Source organism: Haliotis rubra, unplaced genomic scaffold (genome assembly GCF_003918875.1).
Source record: "Haliotis rubra isolate DU_JTF1 unplaced genomic scaffold, ASM391887v1 Scf595, whole genome shotgun sequence".
NCBI classification, from domain to species: domain Eukaryota; kingdom Metazoa; phylum Mollusca; class Gastropoda; order Lepetellida; family Haliotidae; genus Haliotis; species Haliotis rubra.
The window spans coordinates 334,576-358,608 of record NW_025767296.1 but is presented as its reverse complement, the minus strand read 5'-3'; the positions used below and the strand labels follow the sequence as shown (position 1 = coordinate 358,608).

Below are 24,033 nucleotides of genomic sequence, written 5' to 3'. Positions count from 1 at the left end.
AAGTGATAATTATTTGGAATATACATAAAAACTAGGTGTAGCCATAACAAAAAACACAACAAAAGAACATGGTACAGTTACATTGTAAATGTCGTAATATAATTGAGTTTTATCAGGTCATGGCTTATATGAGCATATTCTCTACCAAAAAGGCTTCAACAAAATTATGCTAATCCTTTTATTAAAAGATGGAAAAACATGTGTATTTGCATAATGTGTATTAATTTCATAAACACCTAATAGGTACAATGTAATGAAACTAGTCATCTTTATTTTATCCAGTTCATTACAATGGTGTAACAAAATAAACAATATATTTTCTTGTAAATATTGAAAATATCTTTCCTGTCTAATGCTGTTCCTAACTTCCTGTCAAAGTTGATCAGTTCACCATAAACTGAACATATGACAAAGAATTAAGAAATGAGATTGTCTCTGGTCTTTTGGCATAAAGAAGGGTGGTTACCAACAGCATAAAAAGTCACCATAAATTACCAAAACATATGAACATGTGAAAAGAAATGAGGTTGTCTCTTTGGCATATAGAAGGGTGGTTACCAATTGCATAATGTGGTTTGGAAAATTAGAAAATAAAACATCTTCAGCCTAAAAAAGTTGATTTATTACATACATAATTATATATAAAACTATATCAAACTTATGCACGAGGTTCAATCAAAGTCCAAATTGCAGTATTGTATCTTTATGGTTAGCACTATAGATCCAGCACTGTTCCACTGCGAAAAAATGCCAAAATCCTGAACACTATATCAAAGCCAATTTCACCCCTCACCCCACCTCACCCCACCAGTCTGTCCTTTATTTTGTGTCATGCTTGAGTCCTATATATATATTATGATGAGCATTTTGAACTTTTGAGCAAATACACAATGACACACCATTTTCAAATAGTGCCCCCCTTAAAAATAGGTTTATTCTGTATTAAAGAATATACAATGACATTGGCATGAATTATTTCATAGGCTCAATTTTTATATAACAACAGTTATATTTTACTTGTAATAATAAAGTTTGATTATAGATCCTCATGTCAAGTTTGAATAATGCTTTATGGCAACTATAATCTGTTTACATCCACTCAAACCTCAAGCACGACGTTAAACCCAAGTTAACCTCGCCTCACCACCTCTAAAAAGGCAAGACACATTACACAGAAATGATTCTTTGTTTGTAGTGAAATGTTTGACCTGAATGCCTAATCCTGCCAGTGAAAATACAAAAACATGGAGCCCAAAGGTTCACTAGCTCACTTGATTTTTTTGGGGCATTTTTTTAATTTTACATTATTAAAGGGTGAAGTAGGGAATGCAAAAATGGATACAAGACGTTACCCAACATTATGAATATTCCAAAGCAAGGTACAAAATCACATGCTAATAAAAATCATATTAAACATGGCTTCACAGGAGGGATAGACAAATACTACATTTTCAGTATTGCCGTCATTGTGGAAAGGTTTGAAATTAAACCAGGTTTCGGTGGGCTTTTTAAAGAATCCATGAAAGGTATCAACTTTGTAGACCTTAAAACTTTAAAGAAGATTTCGTAATTATAAATTATTGACAGATAGATGCCCTAATTCTCGGATGACAAAAATGCACTGTTCACTTGACCTTCAGTTCATGTTAATGCTAACACATACTGTTAACCTTTAAAGTTCTGTATGAGACTGACAACATGAGGACCTAACCCGATGGACAATTCTTGAATCAAATTTTACTTTACACTGCTATATACTACTCAAAAGAAGTTAAAGAAAGACATGAAAAATATGCCATAGGACATGTTAACCATAGTGTTCTTTAATTTTTTTGAGTAATGACAATATTTAAGTTCACATAATAACAGTCTTAGTCTAATGGTGACATACAAATTCTATCACCAGCAATATAATTATGTTCATCAGCAAAAGGACAAATATACATAAATAAGGTCATAACACAGGTGAAACTTGTATCTATGATTCTATGATCAGGACATTTCCAATTGCATTTCCATTTTAACTCAACATTGCTTTTCAACAAAATTTAAATTCAGAGTGATCATATCAATAGTGATATCATCTAATCTACTTAAAAGAAGTGACAGACTTGATTTTTGAATGGCATGACATTAATCCTGGCAAAAGGAAAACGTAAGTGATCTCTAACTATGTTTGAATACTATATATGAGTATGAAATACAAATTTAAGTATGAAAATAAAAAGTGAAAAAAAAACTACAAAACAAATGCTCAATTTCTAATTATTATGTATTTTTTTGTAAAAGCTCTTATATCACACCAACACCCCAAAACAAAAATACTTTTAATATCATATTTCCTCATACACCGAACAAATCTGTTCAACAAGAATTACAGCAAGACTAGACACAACAACACTTCAAACTGGGTGATGAGGAAAATCTTCAAAGAGTCTGTCACGGCATGACATTACCCATAGTAAAATCGAAGAATCAAGTGATCCTTATTTACTTTTGAGTAGTATATACAACACATTCTCAACTTCCCCAGTAATGCCACATGCAAAATGAAACCATTATATCTCAATAGCAGAATGAATTTCAAATAACACCCCATGTTTAAACATGGACTGAATTAGGTGCTGGGGTGAAGTCAGCAATAAGCAATCTTAGAGCTGAGGTGATCATGATGCAACAGTCGAACACTAAGGTAGTCATCACGTAACAGTGGAACGCTAAGGTTATTTTGTACATCAGCACTCTCAATATGACAATAATCTGCATAAGCATAACAAAAATACAATATGATGAAAAAAAACACTCCAAAACTTAAAAAAAGTCATGTAGAGTCATTTTGTAAAAGTTTGAGAAAACTATTGCATAAACAAGTAAAGCATAAGCAGTCCTGGACATGGATATGAAAACTCCCAGTTGTGGATGACATAAGTCAAGACCTTCATCCAGGTGAGAAACAAGAAGTTAGCATAATTAGGCACAACCTTTCAACATCAGTCACAGGGTGGATGTGGTCAGTGTGGTCAATACATAAAACCAACAAGTGTATCACTGTAATAAATAAAGCACTCTATTATGCAGGCCAGATCACAAATCGTAATAGATACATGCTCTCCTGTTTGCATCCATCCATCCATCCATCCATGTCAAGTAGTGTAATAGTAGATACATGCTCTAACCTCTGTTTGCATCCATCCATCCATCCATCAAAAGTCAAAATTTAAATAGTAGGTTTTTAAAGTTTTAATTTTAAAAATCAAGTAGATTTCATTTTTGTATGTCAGTTTTATTAGAGTTTGTACCACCAATTTCAAAATATTTTTAAGCTAACCTCAGTGAAAATATTGTTAACATGTTGCCTCTTAACATCCAGGAAAAGAGCACTACCACCAATTTCAGTCTAAGTCGAACTTGTTGCCATGGAAATGCATTACACAAGAATCATGGTGTTGCCAGATGCAATGTGCACGGACGGTTCGGGCCGGAACAGTCCATTTTTCCAACTGGGTGATGAGGAAAATCTTGTAGACAAATTTGGTTGAATAGGTAACAGTGACGAAGATATATGACCATTAGAGTGTATAGGCTCCAGTAAGGCAACAGGGCACCAACAGCCTCTGACAGTTGCAAACTGGAAAGTGATGATGAGCTTCAATGCCATGTTTTGGGAGGAGCAGTTATCTCAACTGCCATTCTCCCCTCAAGTGACAACTGCAGTGCTTGCCATTTTCATGAAATATTTCATTTTGTAATATTACAATTAGTTTGTGTCAATTCTTGATCAAACTTTGCTAAGAAATTTTGAACTTTGATCAGAAAATGTTGATATTTAATAGTAGACTAGGTTAAATGATGTTTGAGAGCCAAAATATTCTTAACCTGTAAAAATGGTCAAAAAGGTAAAGTTTGAGTGCAACAGAAAAACATAAGAAATTAGAAAAAATCTTCAGTGACCCTGATCAGGCTCGATAATACACAAAACTTCAGGCAGGACATCAAACTTAAGATAAAACATGGTAAATAAATAATGAATTACACACACATTGCTCTTGGGCAAATAACATGGAATCCTGGTTTGACATCAGAAGTAAATTCCTTCAAAGTACAAATCCTAATAGACATAATTATCCCTTCAGCCATCTTTTCATCTGATTAATGAATCCAGTCGTATCTTACTCATTGTGAAACACCCATTTAACATTCCGAGATTGTAACAGAATGTCAGATAGACAAATCCTATCTGGTGAGAATCAGTCAAGGAAAGATGTTTTTAAGATGAAATGGAACAACTGGCAATTCAAGGAACAAGTGATGCATGTACATGTAAGGCCTAAAAATAAATATGTTGTGCTTCTGAATACCCAACCAACCCTTGAATTCTGGTGCCGACCCTATTTTTTAAAGCGGTATGCATAAAATAAGCTTTCAGATACCATTGTTTTTCCTGGCACTGACGACATCGGTCATTCTGATAGAGAAATGTAGACATTATGGCCGCAAGCTTGATTGAATAGACAATTACACATTGATAAATGTGTTATTAGTTTGTACTTTTCTTCTAACAAAAAATGTAAAAAGAATCCTATCTACCTACCCTACCACAACATTTTTTTTATTTGGCCTAATGTAACTGTGATATTGTCACATATTGTAAGCTGCTGCCTGTATTACATTCAGCCATACCATCTGAAGTCAATCTATCTATGTCTGATCTCCCAGGAGTTCAGACTTTGCATTTGTCAGCTCCTCCAGTTTTCTTTCAAAGGAGTTCTTGTTCTTCTTGTCCTGAAAACAAGATTCAGAAGCTTTCATTACCATAGCCACTCAACACATCAATGTTAAACAATGCCTGCTATGAGGGCAGAATATGGGAGGCTCAATCTGGAGTCATGTTATAGACATCATAAGGTTATACTTGTCAGTCTGCCTGGCTGTTGGCATTAAAGGAGAATACTAACGTAATTTATTTTTTTCATTAGGTAAAAACATTAAAAGTCAACTTCCATGATTAAAATTGAGAAAAAGTTGAGTAAATTCGCAATAAACACATAAAACAACGCACTCAAACAAGATGTTTAAACCCCATTTCAACTCATCTCCTGCTCAACCACCTACTGAATCATAGGGGTAATCCTCACAAGAAGATCAGTGTGGAGACAATTTTTCATTTAGATGTTTATGGATTTGAGGTAGGGTAACAGGCATGCTAATTTATTTCATACTCACAGTCTTTGAAAGTTTTTTCTTTTGTCCCAGTGCTTCCAGCTGCCACAGACATTGTGCCATCTCATTCTCTATCTCTTGAAGTTTCAGAGTGTAGATCTCATGGCCACGTTGGAAAGATGGTTTTGGGAACAGCTCTCTGCCTTCAACCACACACTCTTCCCCATTGGATGGGTTGTCAAGGGTGATGTCATAGGCCTTTGGTCCAGACCAACTGAAACCAAGAACAAAGTAGACCCTCTTCTGCCACATGCTCCTTTTGAATGTTGGCAGTGATGTCTGGATTGTGATGTGGAATTTGTTCCCCCCGGGGAGCTGGAGTTGAACCTGAACTTCCTGCCCACCTACGAGCAAAGTGCCTTCCAGGCGCTGGAATCTCCTTCTTGCTTTCTCAGACTGCCAGTATTCATTGTCACGCATTCTTGCACCTTTACTCAGGAGTTCTTTCTGGTACACAACTTCAGACAATCCAACACCTTTTCCAAGGAAGAAAAGTGTGGTATCCTTCCTTTTGGAGAACTGTTCCAAATCACGATGTTTGGGATAATTTGTGAAAAACGCTTCCCTCCATCGGAACAAAGCTTCCTGTATTCTCACTTCAGAGCACAGATTGAATCCCTTTGCTCTCCTGCTGTCTGTTGGAAGGTGAAAGAGAACCAGGTACAGGTATGTTTCTAAATATGGTCGGTATTCGGGCTGCTTGGCATTGTACAACCTGTTGCTCCATTCTAAAATATTGGCATATGGAATTGATACAGTCTTTGAAGAGCCAGCAACATGAAGGGCAATAACTGTGTTCAGTATTGTGACCAAATCAAAGCCTGTGCAGCTTTCAGAATTGACATTTTCTTTCATCAGATCATAGACTGCCACCAGACTGTCTTCCCAATCATCTTCATACTTCAAAGCAAGAGCCCCTTGTAATGAAGTTACACCCATTCTCCTGGCACGTCGTCGTCTATATTCACAAGCATCTTCAATACTTAGAAATTCTGGTACCTCATCTGAATCCTCTCCAAAGTGGGTGTTTAAATTTTCTTTCAGGATAATCAGTGTTTTTCTGTCAAACGACCAGTCTGGCCTGTATTCCTCCCTTGTATCACCTTTTAATTGCACCATCTCATCCTCCAGCTTCCGAATCACTCTAAAAGCTGATTCACCCAGTGATTTCATCATTCCTTCTTCGTCTCTGTCCAAAAATGAGAAGGAGTCAGGCTTGTAAGATTGATTAACAAGAAACTTGTGAAGGTCTTCTCCACCTGTGAAGCTCTCAAAGTGGCAAAATGTATTCAGGAGGCAGAAGATGACCCTCAGTTCTCCGAGGTAGCCACCATGATTTGTCATCAAACTTTTCTCAGTTTCACTAAGACTTTGCTCTTTTCTAAATATTTCCATGGCCTTTTTTGCAATTTCAATGATCTCACCAGCATCTTCATTTCTGATTTTCATTCCTTTCTTGGCCCTTTCATAGTGATCCAACAACTGTTGTTTGTACACTTGTCCATATGTATCCCACAGGAATGAGTTTTTAGGACGACTTTTTGTTGCAATTCTGGCATACTTCTCAGCTTCAGACCAGTTGCTTGTGTGGATGTAGAATCTTGCTATCTGTTGGGCAATCATTGGGTCATCAGTCTTCCTGAAAACTTCAGTACAAATTTCAGCAGCTTTGTCAGCTCCTTCAGATTTGTTGATATCCAATATAAGTTGTGAAAACTTGGCAAGTCTTCCACCTTTCTGCATGACCCTTTTCTTCACAAGATTCTTGATGATATTCAGTAGTTTGTAAGTGCTACTGTTTTCACAGTCAAATATTGATGAGGAAAGAAACTCAAGCATGATCTCACTGGTCTGAAGGTTATTTTCCCTTAGAATGTAGTCAAGGATTTCCTTTGCTAGGAGATTACTGGTGATCCGAATAGTCTTTATATGCGTTCCATGGGCACCTCTTTGTGATGATTCATTCACCAAGACACGCAATGATGTGCTCATAGTTGTTTCCCATCCTTTTCCCCTTGATCCACTTTTCTCTAATATTCCAAACTGCATTATCCTTTTATGCTTTGACTGCATTCCAATGATCGGGTCAAAAGCGGAAATGGGAATTGTTTGAAAATCGCTGTCATATGCATTGATTAAGGACAGGAATCTTAGAAGTGTTGATTCTTTGGTGTCATCAATTTCCCGCATGAATTCTTTGACAGTTCTCTTGATGTAGGCAGGGTCAAAGTTTGTCTTCAGGATGTTGAACGAAATCAGGAGTTTGGGATCAACCTTTTTATCTTCATTGAATTTCTTTTCCAGGGAGTCATATTTCTTCTGAAACCATTCCAATTCCCATTTCTGAAGTTCATGCTTCAGGAGAACCTTGTGTCCCTCATGAGACCTTGTCAGGTTGACACCTCTTCGACACCACAGGACAACACAGAATACCTTAAAGTATTCTTCATATCTAGAGGCCACTTTTGCCTTCTCCTCCAGTTCCAGAATTAACTGATGAACCCTATCTTCCTCTTCATTGTCGATGAGAACCAATGGTGGTTTCTTTGTTGTTGGCTCATCATAATTTCTCAACTTTGTTATCTGACTTGAAGTTTCATCAGTAATCTTCCTGATTACACAACATCTGTACTTTTCCTTCAGTTCCCAGAGAACTTGCTTTGATGATGTTGTCCCACCTGCACCTGGCTGGTGCATCAGCGTGACCAAATTAACCCGGAAATCTTCATCCCGGTTGGGGGTTTCAAGAGCATATTCAACCTCCCTCATGAGATCTTTGTGTTGATGTCTCTTCAAGACATGATTATCTCTGAACCAGAAATTCATCCATTGGACTTGTCCTCCTCTGAAGAATTTCACTTCAAGACTCCTTCGTAATGTTTCTCTGGACTGTTTGTTTTCAGTTCCTCATTTCCTTCACATTCGGTGCTGCTGAGTATTTCCAGATCATTCATCTCAGTTATGTTCTTTTCCTTTAGAGTACAGAAGGCTCCAGAAGAAGTTGGCAGCTCACATGTTCCTGCCTGTTTTGGATTGATAATGTCTGTGAATGTCGTATTGACATGTCTCCATGGCATCCCAAGAACACATCTGTTCTCAAGAGACTCCTTTGATGCGACATGACGCCTTGTCAGTTCCTCCATCCACAAGTTGGCTATCTCCTCAGATTCTGCAATAACCATCCATTGATCCTTAAACTTCAGAATAACTTCATCAGCTGCCTCCAGCAGAACTTCATAGTTCTTGGAGAAAAGAAGAATCAATAGCATACCCCTTCCAAGTGGAATGCCTGAATGAAAGAACCTCAAAGCCTCCTTGAAACCTTCAAATCTCTTCTGTTTCCAATCATATGGTTGCATTTCTTCTTTTGAAAGTCTACTGTAGCCATTGCAAAAAATCCATGATTTTTCTGTTGACAGCTTTAGAGATTCTAGAACTTTATCTGAGTATTCCTCTGCATTTTTGTCAAAGTTATCAGTTGTATGGACTTCATAAACTTGCTCCTTTTCATTGACAGAATAGATCCCATTGGAATCACTGGTTGGATCAAAATCAAATATAGCCTTGGAATCAAAATACTGGATGAAAGACAGATTTTCTTCAATATAGCTATGATCCATGGATGTATCCAGTGGACTCATCAGTAAAACTGGATACATTTCATCTTCTATTGTTTCACTGCCACCTGTAAACAGATTCAGAATCTTCTTCCTCAAATCTGGTGGAATATAGGAAGCTGATGATTGGATCTCCTGCTGAAGTCTCAGTTCTGTTATGCTCTTCTTCTTCTTCATGAAATCATAAATTTCTTTTTCAGAAAGCGATTTCACAGTTCCATCAATTAATCTGTACAACTGTTCTTTCTTGGTTTTGTGTCCACCTACAATCTTTCCCCGAACAAAGAAGGCTTCCTCCATCACAACCTTCCCAGTGGGAACAACATCGACCTCCAACACCCAGAGTGGTCTGTCTTGTGACTCAGGATCAGCTACTTCAATAAACTTTGCAGACCGAACTGCCTGAAATGCAATTTCCTGCTGATCTTCATAAAATGCCTCTCCAATCAGTTGCCTGATGGTGTCTTCACACTTCTCTCTGTCAAGATGAATTCCAACAACTTGTCCCTGACCAAGATCAGTAGGCAACGGATTGATGCCAACGTACAGTGTCCCATTGGTTCGGTCATTCATGCAAGCAGATGCAAACATCACTGCTTCTTTGGCAATCCTTCTGTACACATTCTTCTCACCATTTTCAAGTTGCAGGAACTTCTTTACAGGGTTGATCATGTTCTCTCGAGAGTAGCCTGATATTTCCATCAATCTTCCCCTTGTGTATCGATCTGTGGGAGATACAGCTGAATCAAACCGTCTGAAGTGCTCTTTGTAAACAGGTCCAGCTATTGATCCAGCAATGGATCCTGCTGATATGCTACCCACATAATGTTGGCTCGGAACTGCACCAGCTCTTATTTCCACTTTATCCATCACACTACCTGGTGCCATTTGTAGTATAACCTTCTGCTTTGGAATTTCAGTCGTTTGTTCTTTTATCTCCTTAATTTTTAACATCAGTTTACGTCTCTTCCCAAATGAGAGTTCTTTACTGGAGAATTCCTGTTTGAAATCTTCTTCTTTCATTGTCAGAAACACAACTCCATCAATCTCTAATGCTCTGAATTTTTCTGCAAAATCTTCATCAAGATCAAGGCTCTTAAAAATTGGTTTTAGATATGTTATAAGTTCATCAACTGTCAGTGATTCTATATCTTTGAGGTGACTTGGAGGCTCTGAATTGAAAAGAAAATAGCAACAAATAATGGTTAGAAGCTGAAAACAATGCAGAAGAGCATGATTCTCAGTTGGTCCTCACAGTTAATTTAAACTTTGTTGTCATGGTGTAATTGAATTTGTATGCCTCTTGGAACAGAATAATAACACACCATGTCAGATTAATATGAGAGAAAATGATGCAGGTTTCAGACATTTATTTCAATCATGAAGGTAACAAAGCAGAGACATTATCCTGACAAACAACAGAAGCTTTGATTCACAAAAGTCAATCATAGGTTTTCAGTAACACAGAAACACAACTCTTCTCTGTGAATAACACCACATTATATGCTTCAAAGACTTAAATGAAAAAGCTTTGCATGGAACTCCAAACCAACTTCCAGGAACAGTCATCATAATGGACAACTGACCCGAGGAAAATACATTTTATGAACTGAGAACATTTACACTCCAGAGCATACATAATTTGTCAATTTGTAATGGTCTTACCATTATTGGTACCAGGCGACTGTACTCCAGCACCACTCTTCACCACTACCAGGGCTAGTAGCTGCAGGAACTGTAGTAGTTGGCACCTCAAGTGGTGAAGGTACTTCAGGAACTATTGACTTCTCTTCTTTTGTGCCAAGGTTAAAAAATGTTGGACTCTCTGAGTCAAGGAAATGAATGGTCTATGCAGCTCCCCCAGAAGCTAATCTCAGGAAAACCTCTTCAAACTCACAGTATTTTCAACATTTTTTAAACTTTTAATATTAACATTTCAGGATGTCAGCTTTACAAATTCAGATAACACCTTTTTAGTATGAAAATCAAACATTTCCAACAAATCTATCAGCAGTTTGATAAGGATACACCTTCTTCTTCTTGCCTGGCTCAAAGATAACTCCCGAGAAGACCTCAATGACAAACTCTTTCAGTTTTCATCCTTCCAGTCAAAGTTGATGCCTCTCCCCCTGAGTACACGGACAGCATTCCTCACTTCAGGCAAGGTGCAGCTTTTTCCTGCCTCATCAACAAAGTTCTTCAGAAGGATCTCTCTCACCTGGCTGTTGATGTCATAGCTGGGCTCATCTTTAACAGAGATGTGCAAATATGATTTAGTCTGCAGTATTGAAATTGGCAATGAGTGAGTGATGTTTGTCAGCAATTTTCTCAAGGGATGATAGTCAACTTGGCTATAACATAGAACAAACTTTATGGATAACAAATGTCCTGCTTGACAACGGTACAAGAATCTGTATCAAAACGTCGCACTCACAAATAAAAGAAGTTGTTATCCATAAAGTGTGCTCTTTGTTGTACTTTCCAACTTCTAAATGCCACTCAAAGAAGTTAACTTGGCTGTAGAAGTCCAGTTTCATCCTTGCCAAACTTCATGATGGATCGGTTGTAATGTTTCCATTAGTTTTTACAAATTATGTCCCTTCTATGTACATTAAAAAGAAATAACACATAGTACAGTAAAACAAAACATAAAACATTGGGTTCCGCATCCATAAAGACATTTCAGAGACAAGTCCCAATTGTTTTATGGCCAAATATTGACAGATGATGGAAGAGATAACTCAATAACCTCACATGGACCTCCATGGTCATACTGAAAACAGGTGTCATTAATGTGAGAACACGCAAAAGAATATTCAGCTTCATCGGTCCAGTGGATTTCCATTTCACATAGGGGTGGTAGGGTTAGAGCGATCGCTCATCACGCTGAGGACCCAGGTTTGATTACCCACATGGGTACAATGTGTGAAGCCCATTTCTGGTGTCCCTGATCGTGATATTGCTGGAATATTGCTACAAGCGAAGTAAAACTAAGCTCACTCACTCACTCTTACCTGTAACATCACTAGCATCCAGCTCTGTCTCCTGCAGTCGATCATAGATGTATTTCTGATGCTTCTTAACAACACCAAGAAACCATTTATAGGCATTTAGGCTTGCTGGTTTGTGTTTCAAGATACGCAGCAGTCTCTCATTCTTGTCAACATCAACTGGCTCATATTTCACCCTCTGTTCATCTTCATCAGTCAGTATATCATCCGAACAGGACCTAAGGTCATCGAGGAGGTAGACAGCGGCCAGTTCCTTCCTCAGATAATCCCAGTTCTTTTGGATCTTTGCCCAGTCTTTTTTGTCCATCCTGTTTGTCCACTACAGATAGAATATGTCATATGGTTGAGTGAGCAATGAATGAAAGATATATTTCATTCAATCATATCAAAACTTTCATAAATTAAGCAATCAGTTTTTTAAATAATTGTTACCTCGAATAAGTGAGGTGGACTGGCGACTCACATGTATAACCATTTTGTATTTTGACAGAACTATTTAGTCAGGCATCAGTTACCTCCCCTTAATGACTCGCTTCCCCAGTCACTTCTACGCGAGACGGTTTGCACAGTTTTGAAGAAAGTAAACATGTTTCAACACAATAACAAACGGGTGTGCGTTGGTGTGCCTCGAAAGCTGCATATATATTTTGAATCTGCGATGAATGAGCTTTCAGAAAATACTAAATGTAAGTTTCTGAAAAATATGCACATAGTTGAAATTCGCTGTTCAATATTGTCAAATTTGCTTAAATTTTACACATTTTTGTCAAAATTTGACTATTTAATGTTTTCTTTTTTTGTTATCATTCATGTCAATCAATAACTTGAACACCTATCAATGACTGTAGCAAATTTTGTTTCATTATATTCATAAATAACACTTTTAAGACGCGTTTTTGTGTGACATGTAGAATTTCCCTGTCTGGGATCAGGCAGTCACGCGAATGTGTGAACCCCTCTCAGGTAGTCACTTGTACACGTAACGGGGGACCATCTCAAGTACACGTTACATCTTTTACTGATAAAAAGCCAATTTTTTAAATTAAAAATTAGACTTGATAATGACATAGCATCGTATCCTGATGGTCTGGATCACTGGACAGTCACATCCAGACAATGATAATGAAATGTTCAGGATATCATTAAAGGAGAAACCTCTGTCCTTACAGAGGGGTGGATCAACAGACTCAGGAGTTAGAGTATGACTAATAGCACAAAGTTGCATGGGTGATGTCAAAGTAGCAGTAAACAAAGTATATCTTGGTAAGGTTTACATGTGTTTCTGTTTGCTGCTTGAAACTAGTGTCACAGCATGATGTTTTACAATGTGTATCAGTCATGTGTCAAAATGAGACAGGCAGATTTTGATCTGGAAATAACAAATTGTTTTTACAGCATTTTCAGGAATACTGTATATAGGTAGAGAACATGCCAGCACCACCACCCAATCAGAACACGGCATTACCAGACACAGCAACACCACCCAACCAGCACAAAGCATTACTAGACACAGCACTACCGCCCAACCAGCACACATCATCCCCAGACACAGCAACACCACCCACCCAGCACACATCATCCCCAGACACAGCAACACCACCCAACCAGCAAACACACATCATCCCCAGACACAGCAACACCCACCCAACCCACACACATCATCCCAGACACAGCAACACCATCCCAACCAGAACACATCATCCCCAGACACAGCATCCCAAGACCAACACCACCCAGCACACCATCACCAGACACACCAGCACACATCATCCCCAGACACATCCACCCAGAACACAGTAACACCACACCAACCAGCACACATCATCCCCAGACACAGCACACCACAACCACCCAGCATCACCAGACACACACATCATCCCCAGAACACAGCATCACTAGACACACCACCACCCACCCAGAACACATCATCACCAGACACAGCACCACCACCCACCCAGAGCACAGCATCACCAGACACAGCAACACCACCCAACCCAGAACACAGCATCCCAGACACAGCAACACCACCCACCCAGCACACAGCATCCACCAGACACAGCAACACCACCCAACCAGCACACATCATCCCCAGACACAGCAACACCACCCAACCAGCACACATCATCCCCAGACACAGCAACACCACCCAACCAGCACACATCATCCCCAGACACAGCAACACCACCCAACCAGCACACATCATCCCCAGACACAGCAACACCACCCAACCAGTACACATCATCCCCAGACACAGCAACACCACCCAGCCAGGACACATCATCCCAGACACAGCAACACCACCAACCAGCACACATCATCCCCAGACACAGCAACACCGCCCAACCAGCACACAACCGGAACCACTTTGTTTTCTTGTCCTCAGAACAAACTGTGTCACAGCGTTTTCAGGAACAGGATGTTTATGTTTTTGAGAAGCCAGGATTACCAATCACTCAGAAAATAGCATCATTAGACACAGCACCGCCGCCAACCCAGAAAATAGCATCATTAGACACATTACCACCCAGCCAAAACACAGCATCGCCAGACACACCATCACCCACCCAGAACACAGCATCACCAGACACACCATCACCAACCCAGAACACAGCATCACTAGACACACCACCATCCACCCAGAACACAGTATCACTAGACACACCATCACCCACCCAGAACACAGCATCACTAGACACACCACCATCCACCCAGAACACAGCATCACCAGACACACCACCATCCACCATCCACCCAGAACACAGCATCACTAGACACACCACCATCCACCCAGAACACAGCATCAGCATCACCCACACCACCACCCACCCACAGAACACAGCATCACCAGACACACCACCATTCACCCAGAACACAGCATCACTAGACACACCACCATCCACCCAGAACACAGCATCACCAGACACACCACCCACCCAACCCAGAACACAGCATCACCTAGACACACCACCATCCACCCAGAATACAGCATCACTAGACACACCACCATCCACCCAGAACACAGCATCACCAGACACACCACCATCCACCCAGAACACAGCATCACCAGACACACCACCACCCACCCAGAATACAGCATCACCAGACACACCACCATCCACCCAGAACACAGCATCACCAGACACACACCATCACCCACACCACCCAGAACAGCAGCACCACCAGACCACCACCATCCACCCAGAATACAGCATCACCAGACACAGCACCACCCACCCAGAACACAGCATCACCAGACACACACCACCACCCCACAGCATCACCCAGACACAGCACCACCACCCAGATACACACCATCACCACCACCAGACACACCATCCACCCAGAACACAGCATCAGACAGACACACCAGGACACACACCACCCAGAACACAGCATCACTAGACACACCACCACCATCCACCCAGAACACAGCACCACTTCACCACACACCACCACACCCACCCAGAACACAGCATCACCAGACACACCCACCACCCAGAACACAGCATCACCAGACACCACCACCACCACCCAGAACCATCACCAGACACACCACCACCCCCCACCCAGAAACACAGCATCACTAGACACAGCCACCACCCACCCAGAACACAGCATCACCAGACACACCACCACCACCCAGAACACAGCATCACTAGACACACCACCACCCACCCAGAACACAGCATCACCAGACACACCACCACCACCCACCCAGAACACAGCATCACTAGACACACCACCACCTAGAACCAGTCACTAGGAAGACATGCAACACCAATCCAGCCAGTCCACAGCATCACCAGACACAGCCACCACCCTGCCAGCAAACACAGCCTGTCCTCCAAAATAAAACATAACCAGCACATAGACACAAACATTCAAAACCCATTATCATTACCACTATACACCACCACCATCACCACCTAAAACAACCACAGCATCACTAGACACACCATCACTAATCACCCAGAACACAGCATCACCAGACACATCGGACCACCCAGAACACATCATCCTAGACACACACCATCCACCCAGAACACAGCATCACTAGACACACCATCCACCCAGAACATACAGCATCACTAGACACACCACCACCCAGAACACAGCATCACTAGACACACCACCACCCAGAACACAGCATCACTAGACACACCATCACCACCCAGAACACAGCATCACTAGACACACCACCACCACCCAGAACACACCACCAGACCACCACCCACCCACCCAGAACACAGCATCATTAGACACACACCACCACCCACAGCATCACCAGACACACAGCATCACTAGACACAGCACCACCATCCACTCAGCACACAGCACCACTAGACATAGACTAATGCTTAGTCTCTGAATATATATAATTTTGATAGTAACAAACAAGCCCATTTAAATTGATAAGGAGCCCCAGGGAGACCAGAGATTGAACCTGAGGGAAATCTAGACTTGCTTTATTTTATGGCTTTAGCACTGCAGATAGGGCTTGGCAGTAGGGAAAATAATGTGGTTCAGGGACTGTGAGACAGACTACACTAGACACAGCACCACCACCCACTCAGTACACAGCATCACCAAAATGTTAAAATGTCAGAGGATATAATTTTACAATCAAATCAAAATATCATTGATCTCTGACAATACTGGGCCATATCTATGGTCCATATATTACAACTAATCCACAAATAACACCTAGAAATAAGGACTTGCTTCACTAGTGATACTCAACAAAAACTTTAGGATAATGAAAGACTCACACTCCCCAATCTGAATTCTGACCCCGGTATTTGTTGCCTCTGGACCTGTTTTGGTAATCTACGCCTGATTAGAGCCTAATGGTCCACCCCAAATATGCAACAAATGTGTGCGAAAATTCCAAAATTTAACATTTTCCAATTCATGTTAACATCTTGATAACTAAAAAGATAACATGGTCAAGCTATCACTTGTATATACAGTTAAATCCCGATGAGTCGAATCGCTGGGGGCCAAGTAATAAATTCAACTTATCCATTTATTCGAGACATAGGTCTATGAGGGCAGAAAAAAAGATGATCCAGTCCTAATTCCTCCGCCTAAGCATTTGTTTATCTAATGATTTCCATATCACTAATAGGGGCACTTTATCAGTTCCAGTCTGATTAGCACAGACAGTGATTTCCGTAAAATCACTAATCTGCCTTTTCAACTCACCCGTCAATGGCGGAAAGGTGTGAGCCGAGCTGGTTTGTTAATTGGATCAGTTTGCTACACCAATCAACTTCTCATTGACAGACTTTGGCTTATGTATAAAAGATTGCTGTTGTTTGAATCTCATGGGACCAAATTTCCTTTTCGAGTCATCGTGTGTATTTATGAGACGAATTTGTGTAACCGGAAATCAAATGATGACAACTATAACTGGGAATGGTCGGGACCGACAGGTACTTCGAGTTATGCATAATATTCGGGATTTGACTGTAATTGATTACAGGATCAGTAAACAAGAACATCCTTCAATACCTCATTTTTCATTATGCAGTGAATGTCACATGTAAAAATGTCAAAATAGCTCCGAAATTAACAAAATCCCAAGTTTGAACAAATATATCCAATAAAGCCCAAGTATATGAGGCGAGTGTAGAGTATTTCAGTCTCTGGGCTTGTTTTATTATATTTTATATAGAAAATTTAAGAACTGCTTGTTTCTGTAACATATACCTTCATATCAAAGATTAAATGTGAGTCCATTAAGGGGAATACAATGTGTTAGCATTACCATGAATTCGTCGGATTCCAAGGGGCGGCTGGTAGCCTAGTGGTTAAGGTGTTTGTTCATTACACACAAAAATTCCCCACATGGTGCAATGTGTGAAGCCGATGTCTTGTGTCCCCCACCATGAATGTTTCTGGAATGCTGTAGACTAACAACTAGTCTCTGAAATGAACATATTTTACTGAAAAATGTTCATAGTAAAAAAATATAAAATATAATGAAAAGGAGCCCTGAGACCTTCTTCATTTTCAGAAGCTGAGGAAATCTAGACTTGCCACATTTACTAGACTTGTGTGGGCTTTCTTGGATATATTTGCTTCAGGGTCTGTACAAGAGACTAGGAATGCTGTTAAAACTGGCATAAAGCATAACTCACTCACTCAAGGATTCCAAATTCCTATGGAAGACAAATTTGGAGAAAAACATTCGTTTCAGGGTCTGCATGAGAGACTACCCTCTTAAGGTTTTTGTGTAACTATCCACTGAACTTTTTTAATCCATCGACTGGCCAGACATGTCTTATTGGAACATGCCAGTATTCGTTTTTTTCCTACCTTTGATCGAAGGTCATGTAATTTCTCTACAAACTATTCACAAACAAATGTTCATCTTAGAGCTGAATTTAGAATATTTCTTTCAACTATTATCTATATTTTGGTATGAAATTATGTGAAGTAATAAATTGTCAGACGCCACATGACCATAGAGGTTAACCCCATCAGCAAGCTGACAAGGGATGTCATCTGTAGGTTAACTCCACACCGTGTAGCATTTACATCGCATCTCTGTTTCAAAATTTGTTAAATATCTATCAAAATACAAGAAAAGGGGATTACATGATGCATTAAAATGTTTGGGAGCCTATTGTGGACAAATTCTGTTGAACATTACAAGCAACAAACATTTCTTGTTTTAAAAAATACAGACAGTGTATGTGCAGGAAATTGTTCTCAAACCCAGCAGGTCTGATGTCAAGGGAGATAACTCCAAATAGAATCTCATATAAGACAAAAAGACTTAACAATCAGTTCCAGGCAAATCCAGTTTTCGTGAGTCTACTATATTTCTGCTGTGGTCAAGACAGGTTGCCAGACATAAAGTTCAGATTTTAGATTTTGTTGTCTGATGCTGTACTAAACAATATGACGGCAGTAAAAAAAATCAAATATGGACCAGACAGTCCAGTGATTAATATCATGAGTATTGATCTATTCATTTGGAGTACAACAATTAAACAATTATTAAACAATGCAGCAGCCCTGTTATCTTAATCTCATTAGTCAGTTCATACCCATTAATATCATTGATGGGAAAAAAATTAAAAATCACTGGCATGAAAATTGTGTCATCGATAATATCATATAATTTTTTGTATTGAGAGGGGGTTTGGGTGTGGGGGTGAGGGGTGTGTGTGGGCTTGGGGTGGGGAGGGGTGACATTTATTATTGGCATGAGTATACATAAACTATTGTAATGAGATAATGTTTAAATTTACTCACAAAATACACAGTGTTAGGTCATCATTCATGAGAACTGTTTCTAAATAATGTTCAGGACACTATTTAGTAATCCATGCATAAAAAATGTCACTACAAACCAGTGATGTGAAATTCGCTGATTTCTTAAACAATCTTTTTGCAATTTTCCGCAAATTTATATTGCTGATATCCATCGATATTTTTCATCATAATTATTGATCTATGAGATCTATATTGATAGACAGACTTAGTGTTAGGCTAGAGGCTTGAACTGTCTCTACTGCTACCCTGTGAACATGGTTTTCACTCTATCATATACAATAAGCATACATATTTGTGTATTTATCTCTTATAAACCATGCAATGGATATTAATCATATCTATGGCACATAATATCCTATATATTGCTTGTTAGGTGACATTACTTGGATACTGGATATGCTTATGTTACTGTAAGCAATTAGTGACTAACATCAAATGCTTGAGTCAACTATAACGTAAGGAATAATAGTGAGTGAGTTGAGTTTTATGCCCCTTTTAGCAATATTCCAGCAATATCACGGCGGGGTACACCAAAAATGGGCTTCACATATTGTACCCATGTGGGGAATCGAACCCAGGTCTTCGGCGTGACGAGTCAACGCTTTAACCACTAGGCTACCCCACCAACCCTTAAGGAAAATGACAATACATGTATATGGATGAACAACTTCTTTATTACAGTGAGAGCAGCGTTTCGGTGTAGGTTCTAACTCCCTTTTCATGCACTGAGTCACATCAGGGGCGTAGGAAGGGGGGGGGGGGGCCCCACCTTTTTCAATTCCAAAGCACATCTACCTTACCATAACTACAGTTTCATTTTCATTTTCAATACTTTTGATAATTCCCCAACCCCCACCCCGCTTTGAGAACCGTTCCCCTACACAGGGAGGATGTTTGTCATGCAAGTGATATTTATGATGTTGGAACCTTAACACCGAAATGTCGTTCTCATTGTAATAAAGACCTTGTCCATCCTTTTATATATTGTTATCCTCCATTACTGCTCTAACTTCTAAATGACTGATAATGTTGGCCATAACTGAGTCGATCTGCATCATGTACTTGGACAAGCTTGACACACCCACCTCACCACAACCCCAATCCTAATCCCTGTCAATCTCAGCCTCCATGATAAGGATGGAACACTGTCACTGGGGCTAACAAATGTAGTTTTTCACTAGAACAGTTACAGGGGATTTTTCCAGAATTATGAGAAACATGAACCTTTTTACTAATTGATTACTTTGCGTATGATATTTGATGTATCTGTAGTTTTAGTTGCGTAATCTACTGTACTGTAACATACAGAGGCTAAATGCCCTGTCTAGACAGCGGTATCGATTTTAATGAGACATTTCGATAAGTAGTTACTACGCCGGCTGGGGTTTTGCTCTCACTATCTGAGCAGATTCTGATTGTTTTATCAAAAATGACACCTATACTTACATACACGTTGAACTCAGCCGCTCTCTGGTACAACACGTAACATCAGCATTTTGTCATCGACAAACGCTATCTTCGATCTGTTACTGATCACCAGAATTTGTTGAAGAGAAAGTAGAACTCCGCAACATCTTTCTGGTTCCACCACGTCGTCTTTAGAGAAAGCAGCTGTATTTTTAGACTTCTTGTACTTTCCAACTTTCGAATTCATTTCCAAAGCAGTTAGTTCCCTTGTTCTCTTTTTGCGTGAAAGCGCAAAACTGGTGATAGTGTTTCACTGCGCGAACGCATGTTGACATTCATACCACGTATTATTCAACGCCTTCATTTCAAAACTAAAGGTATGGCCCAGTTCTCTTCTAATGCTTTGCCTGTTATCTGAGCTTAGTTACACACTCAGATGAACAATATAAACAAAAGACACTTCAAGGATCGATGTCATGCTTTCATTCCACTGATCTGACTTAAAATTGTTTGTGACTTTCAGGACGATATATATTCCAACTACATGACGGCGATCTGTAAATAGTCGACTTTGAACCAGAAAATCCAGTGATTGACATCATGAGCATCGATCCATTCATTTGAGATATGATGATATGCACCACTCACGTCAGCAAGCCTGACAAATCTGTTTCGGTTATTTTTAAAGGAATATATGTCGGTTACCATGGTTACAGTTTAAATTAATATTAAACATGCCGTAAATGTAACTTTTGAAATATTTTGCTTCATCTCTTGGCTTATGTTATTGATGTATTGTGCTGTGTGAGATCCCTGTTGTCAGAGCCTTACCTCATCCGGCCCACCATTTCTATTTGTCCTTCTGTTTGTTTGTTTGATGTTTAACGCCGCACTAAGCAATAGCCCAGCTATGTGGTGTATTCGTCGTTTTAGAATCTATAGCTGAATGCGGGGTTGCTCTGTGGTTAAAGCGTTAGCTCGTCACGCCAAATGCCCGGGTTCGATTCCCAATGTCTGAAGCCCATTCCTGGTGTCCCTCGCCGTGATATTGCTAAAAGCGGCGTAAAACCATACTCACTCACTCACTATAACTTAATGCCCCGCCGTGTCTTTAAAAACCTACCCTATATATGCTAGTAATAGAATCTATTGAAAATCGCCGTCAAGTAAAAACCGATCCTCATGGCCAGAGTTTCAGGAGGACGCCATATGACACAGTGCAGTTCGTTATCATCGTATAGGTTTTTCACAGTGCATTTTTTTACTCACATAGGTACCATATATAGTATTTCCTTGTATTTGAAGCCTCTGGCGCTATAATTTTCAACGTTACACCTCATAGATCTCCGGCATGTGTAGTTTAAGAGGCTATATCGCGCGATTGTAAATAATTGAGTTTAGACCAGATAATCTTGATCAAAAGAGGCATCGGATCTACGCAAAGGGATTCATGACATTAGTCAACCAAGTCAGCGGCCTGACCATCAGATCCTGTTCGCTTAGGACAAAAAATGCAGTCCGGAGGTCGATATCCGGCGCCTATTAGAGGGTTGCATGCTGCCTATTTAACTGCTTCATAACCCGGCGGTTTGAAGCCGGGCGCTTAATATCAGTAAAAACGGTATATGCTTCACATTGTACGATGTAATCGTGTTCACTCTGTTTGACAGTCACATAGGTAGTATATTCTGCTTTAAGTACAATGAGGATTCATGCATCTAACTGTAACAGTAGGATGTCTATATTGACATTTTGCTAGGATCACTGTATTGATTTAAATGAAAACTATGATGTCTTTTGACGATTTTTCTGTGATGCTGCCTGGCCGTTGGATCCTAGGTTTCAGTATGTCATTTCATCTTGGGGATCCCATACCTGCTATTGACAGGTGTTGTGTACTTGTCAATGACTCGTTCAAGGATTTGCAAAATGGTTGATTGGTGCCATGAAAAACATTTTAATGGTTACTCATGTATCAAGTGCATAATGTTAGATTAAAGTGGCTTTTTGCCTAAAGAAGGGTTACCATATCATTATTTATCCAGTTTTAAATGGATATATGGATAAATTCTATATCTATGTTTAAGTAAAGTTTGGAATTTTTGTAGTATATTTGTGCAAAATAATGAGTGAAGCGCATCTAAAATCTGTGTGCCAGTTTGTTCTGACTGCAGAATAAGCGCGTTTGTGTGCAAACAAAAACTAAATGCCCGGTCACGTGTTATAGCGTTACCCCAAATCCAACATGTGACATTGCGAAAGTAAAACCCCAAATATAAAATATATCAAAATATAATTTTAATGGGAAACTTGTTTGATAATCGAATACTTATCACTTGAAAGATGTATGGCAGGTCGACTAATGCTTTGTTCATATAAACAAAGAATTTCATATAAATTGAAGGAGCCCCAGTGAGGTTGGAAAATCTAGACTTGCTTCATTAGGTTGTCTGTATTACAGTGAAGGCTGGGTGGAAGGTAAAATAATATTTGGGGAACTATATGCAAAATGACTTCAACCATCTTTTTTGCAGTTGGGCCACATGTCTTTGGTCAACAAACTCCAGCAATCTTCGAGCAGTATATGATGTCCACATATCGCTCAGCACAGATCATTCAGCATCATACTGCACTAGAAAAACGACGACTGTTTCACCTTCATAGACGTCCCGTGGGAATACTGTCAGGAGCCGTCAACTCAAGTCATCACTTTTACTGGCCATTGCTTCCACTCACAACCAGAGGGGCGTGTCTCGCTTAGAAACAGCGTTAGAAAGACATATAGGTATATAGACCCTACCCTAGTACTATATAAAAGGAAAGGGATGTAACGACGGAACCACCCTCTCCTCGATCAAAGTTAGATTTCACCACGTAAACTATTTCGAAGGCCCCGTCGAGGCCTACGGATGGAAAGCTAGATGATTTCCCTACAAAATGAGCTATAAATGGTCACAATCGGATAATTATTTCAAAAGTTATACGCCACAACTCACCGAAAACAGCTACCTCCACAATTCCAAGCCAAAATCATGGATCAGCCAAGACAGCGAAAACTCACCTTTTAAATTCGTTTATTAATTCCAACCACGTTGACAGCACCTATGTTGCGCTAGACTCGACCGGCGGCCATATTCCACGGGTCTAAAAACTGATTGCAACATCTACATATCATTTCCTCGACAGTAAGCAGGCATTTTCTCCAAAATCATCGGCAATCGTACTCACTTGTCGGCCATAGATGACCTTGACATTAGATGACAACCAGTGATAACACCTGGTTCTCTTTGCTTGTTGTTTAACGCCGCACTCGACAATGGTCCAGCTTTTTGGCGACTGATCAATCGATTGCGTAGATCGATGCTACGCAGTTGGGATGAGAAGACATCATCAAACCAAGCCAGTGATCCTCTCCACCCGATCCAATTAGTCGCCTCTTACGACAAGCACTGGCTGCTAAAGATCAATTCAAACCGGGATCTTCACGGATG

General features: G+C 39.9%; 1 protein-coding gene and 1 pseudogene across 1 annotated transcript; one reads left to right on the top strand and one right to left on the bottom strand.

The window, feature by feature from the left end:
* Nucleotides 1-4,496: 4,496 nt before the first annotated feature.
* LOC124255145 lies at nucleotides 4,497-20,744 on the bottom strand (annotated as a pseudogene).
* Nucleotides 12,931-14,280, top strand: LOC124255157 (mucin-2-like). Its single transcript, XM_046688993.1, has 2 exons — nucleotides 12,931-13,047; nucleotides 13,477-14,280. The coding sequence occupies exons 1-2, from the start codon at nucleotides 12,931-12,933 to the stop codon at nucleotides 14,278-14,280; spliced, it is 921 nt and encodes a 306-aa protein (XP_046544949.1).
* Nucleotides 20,745-24,033: the final 3,289 nt, after the last annotated feature.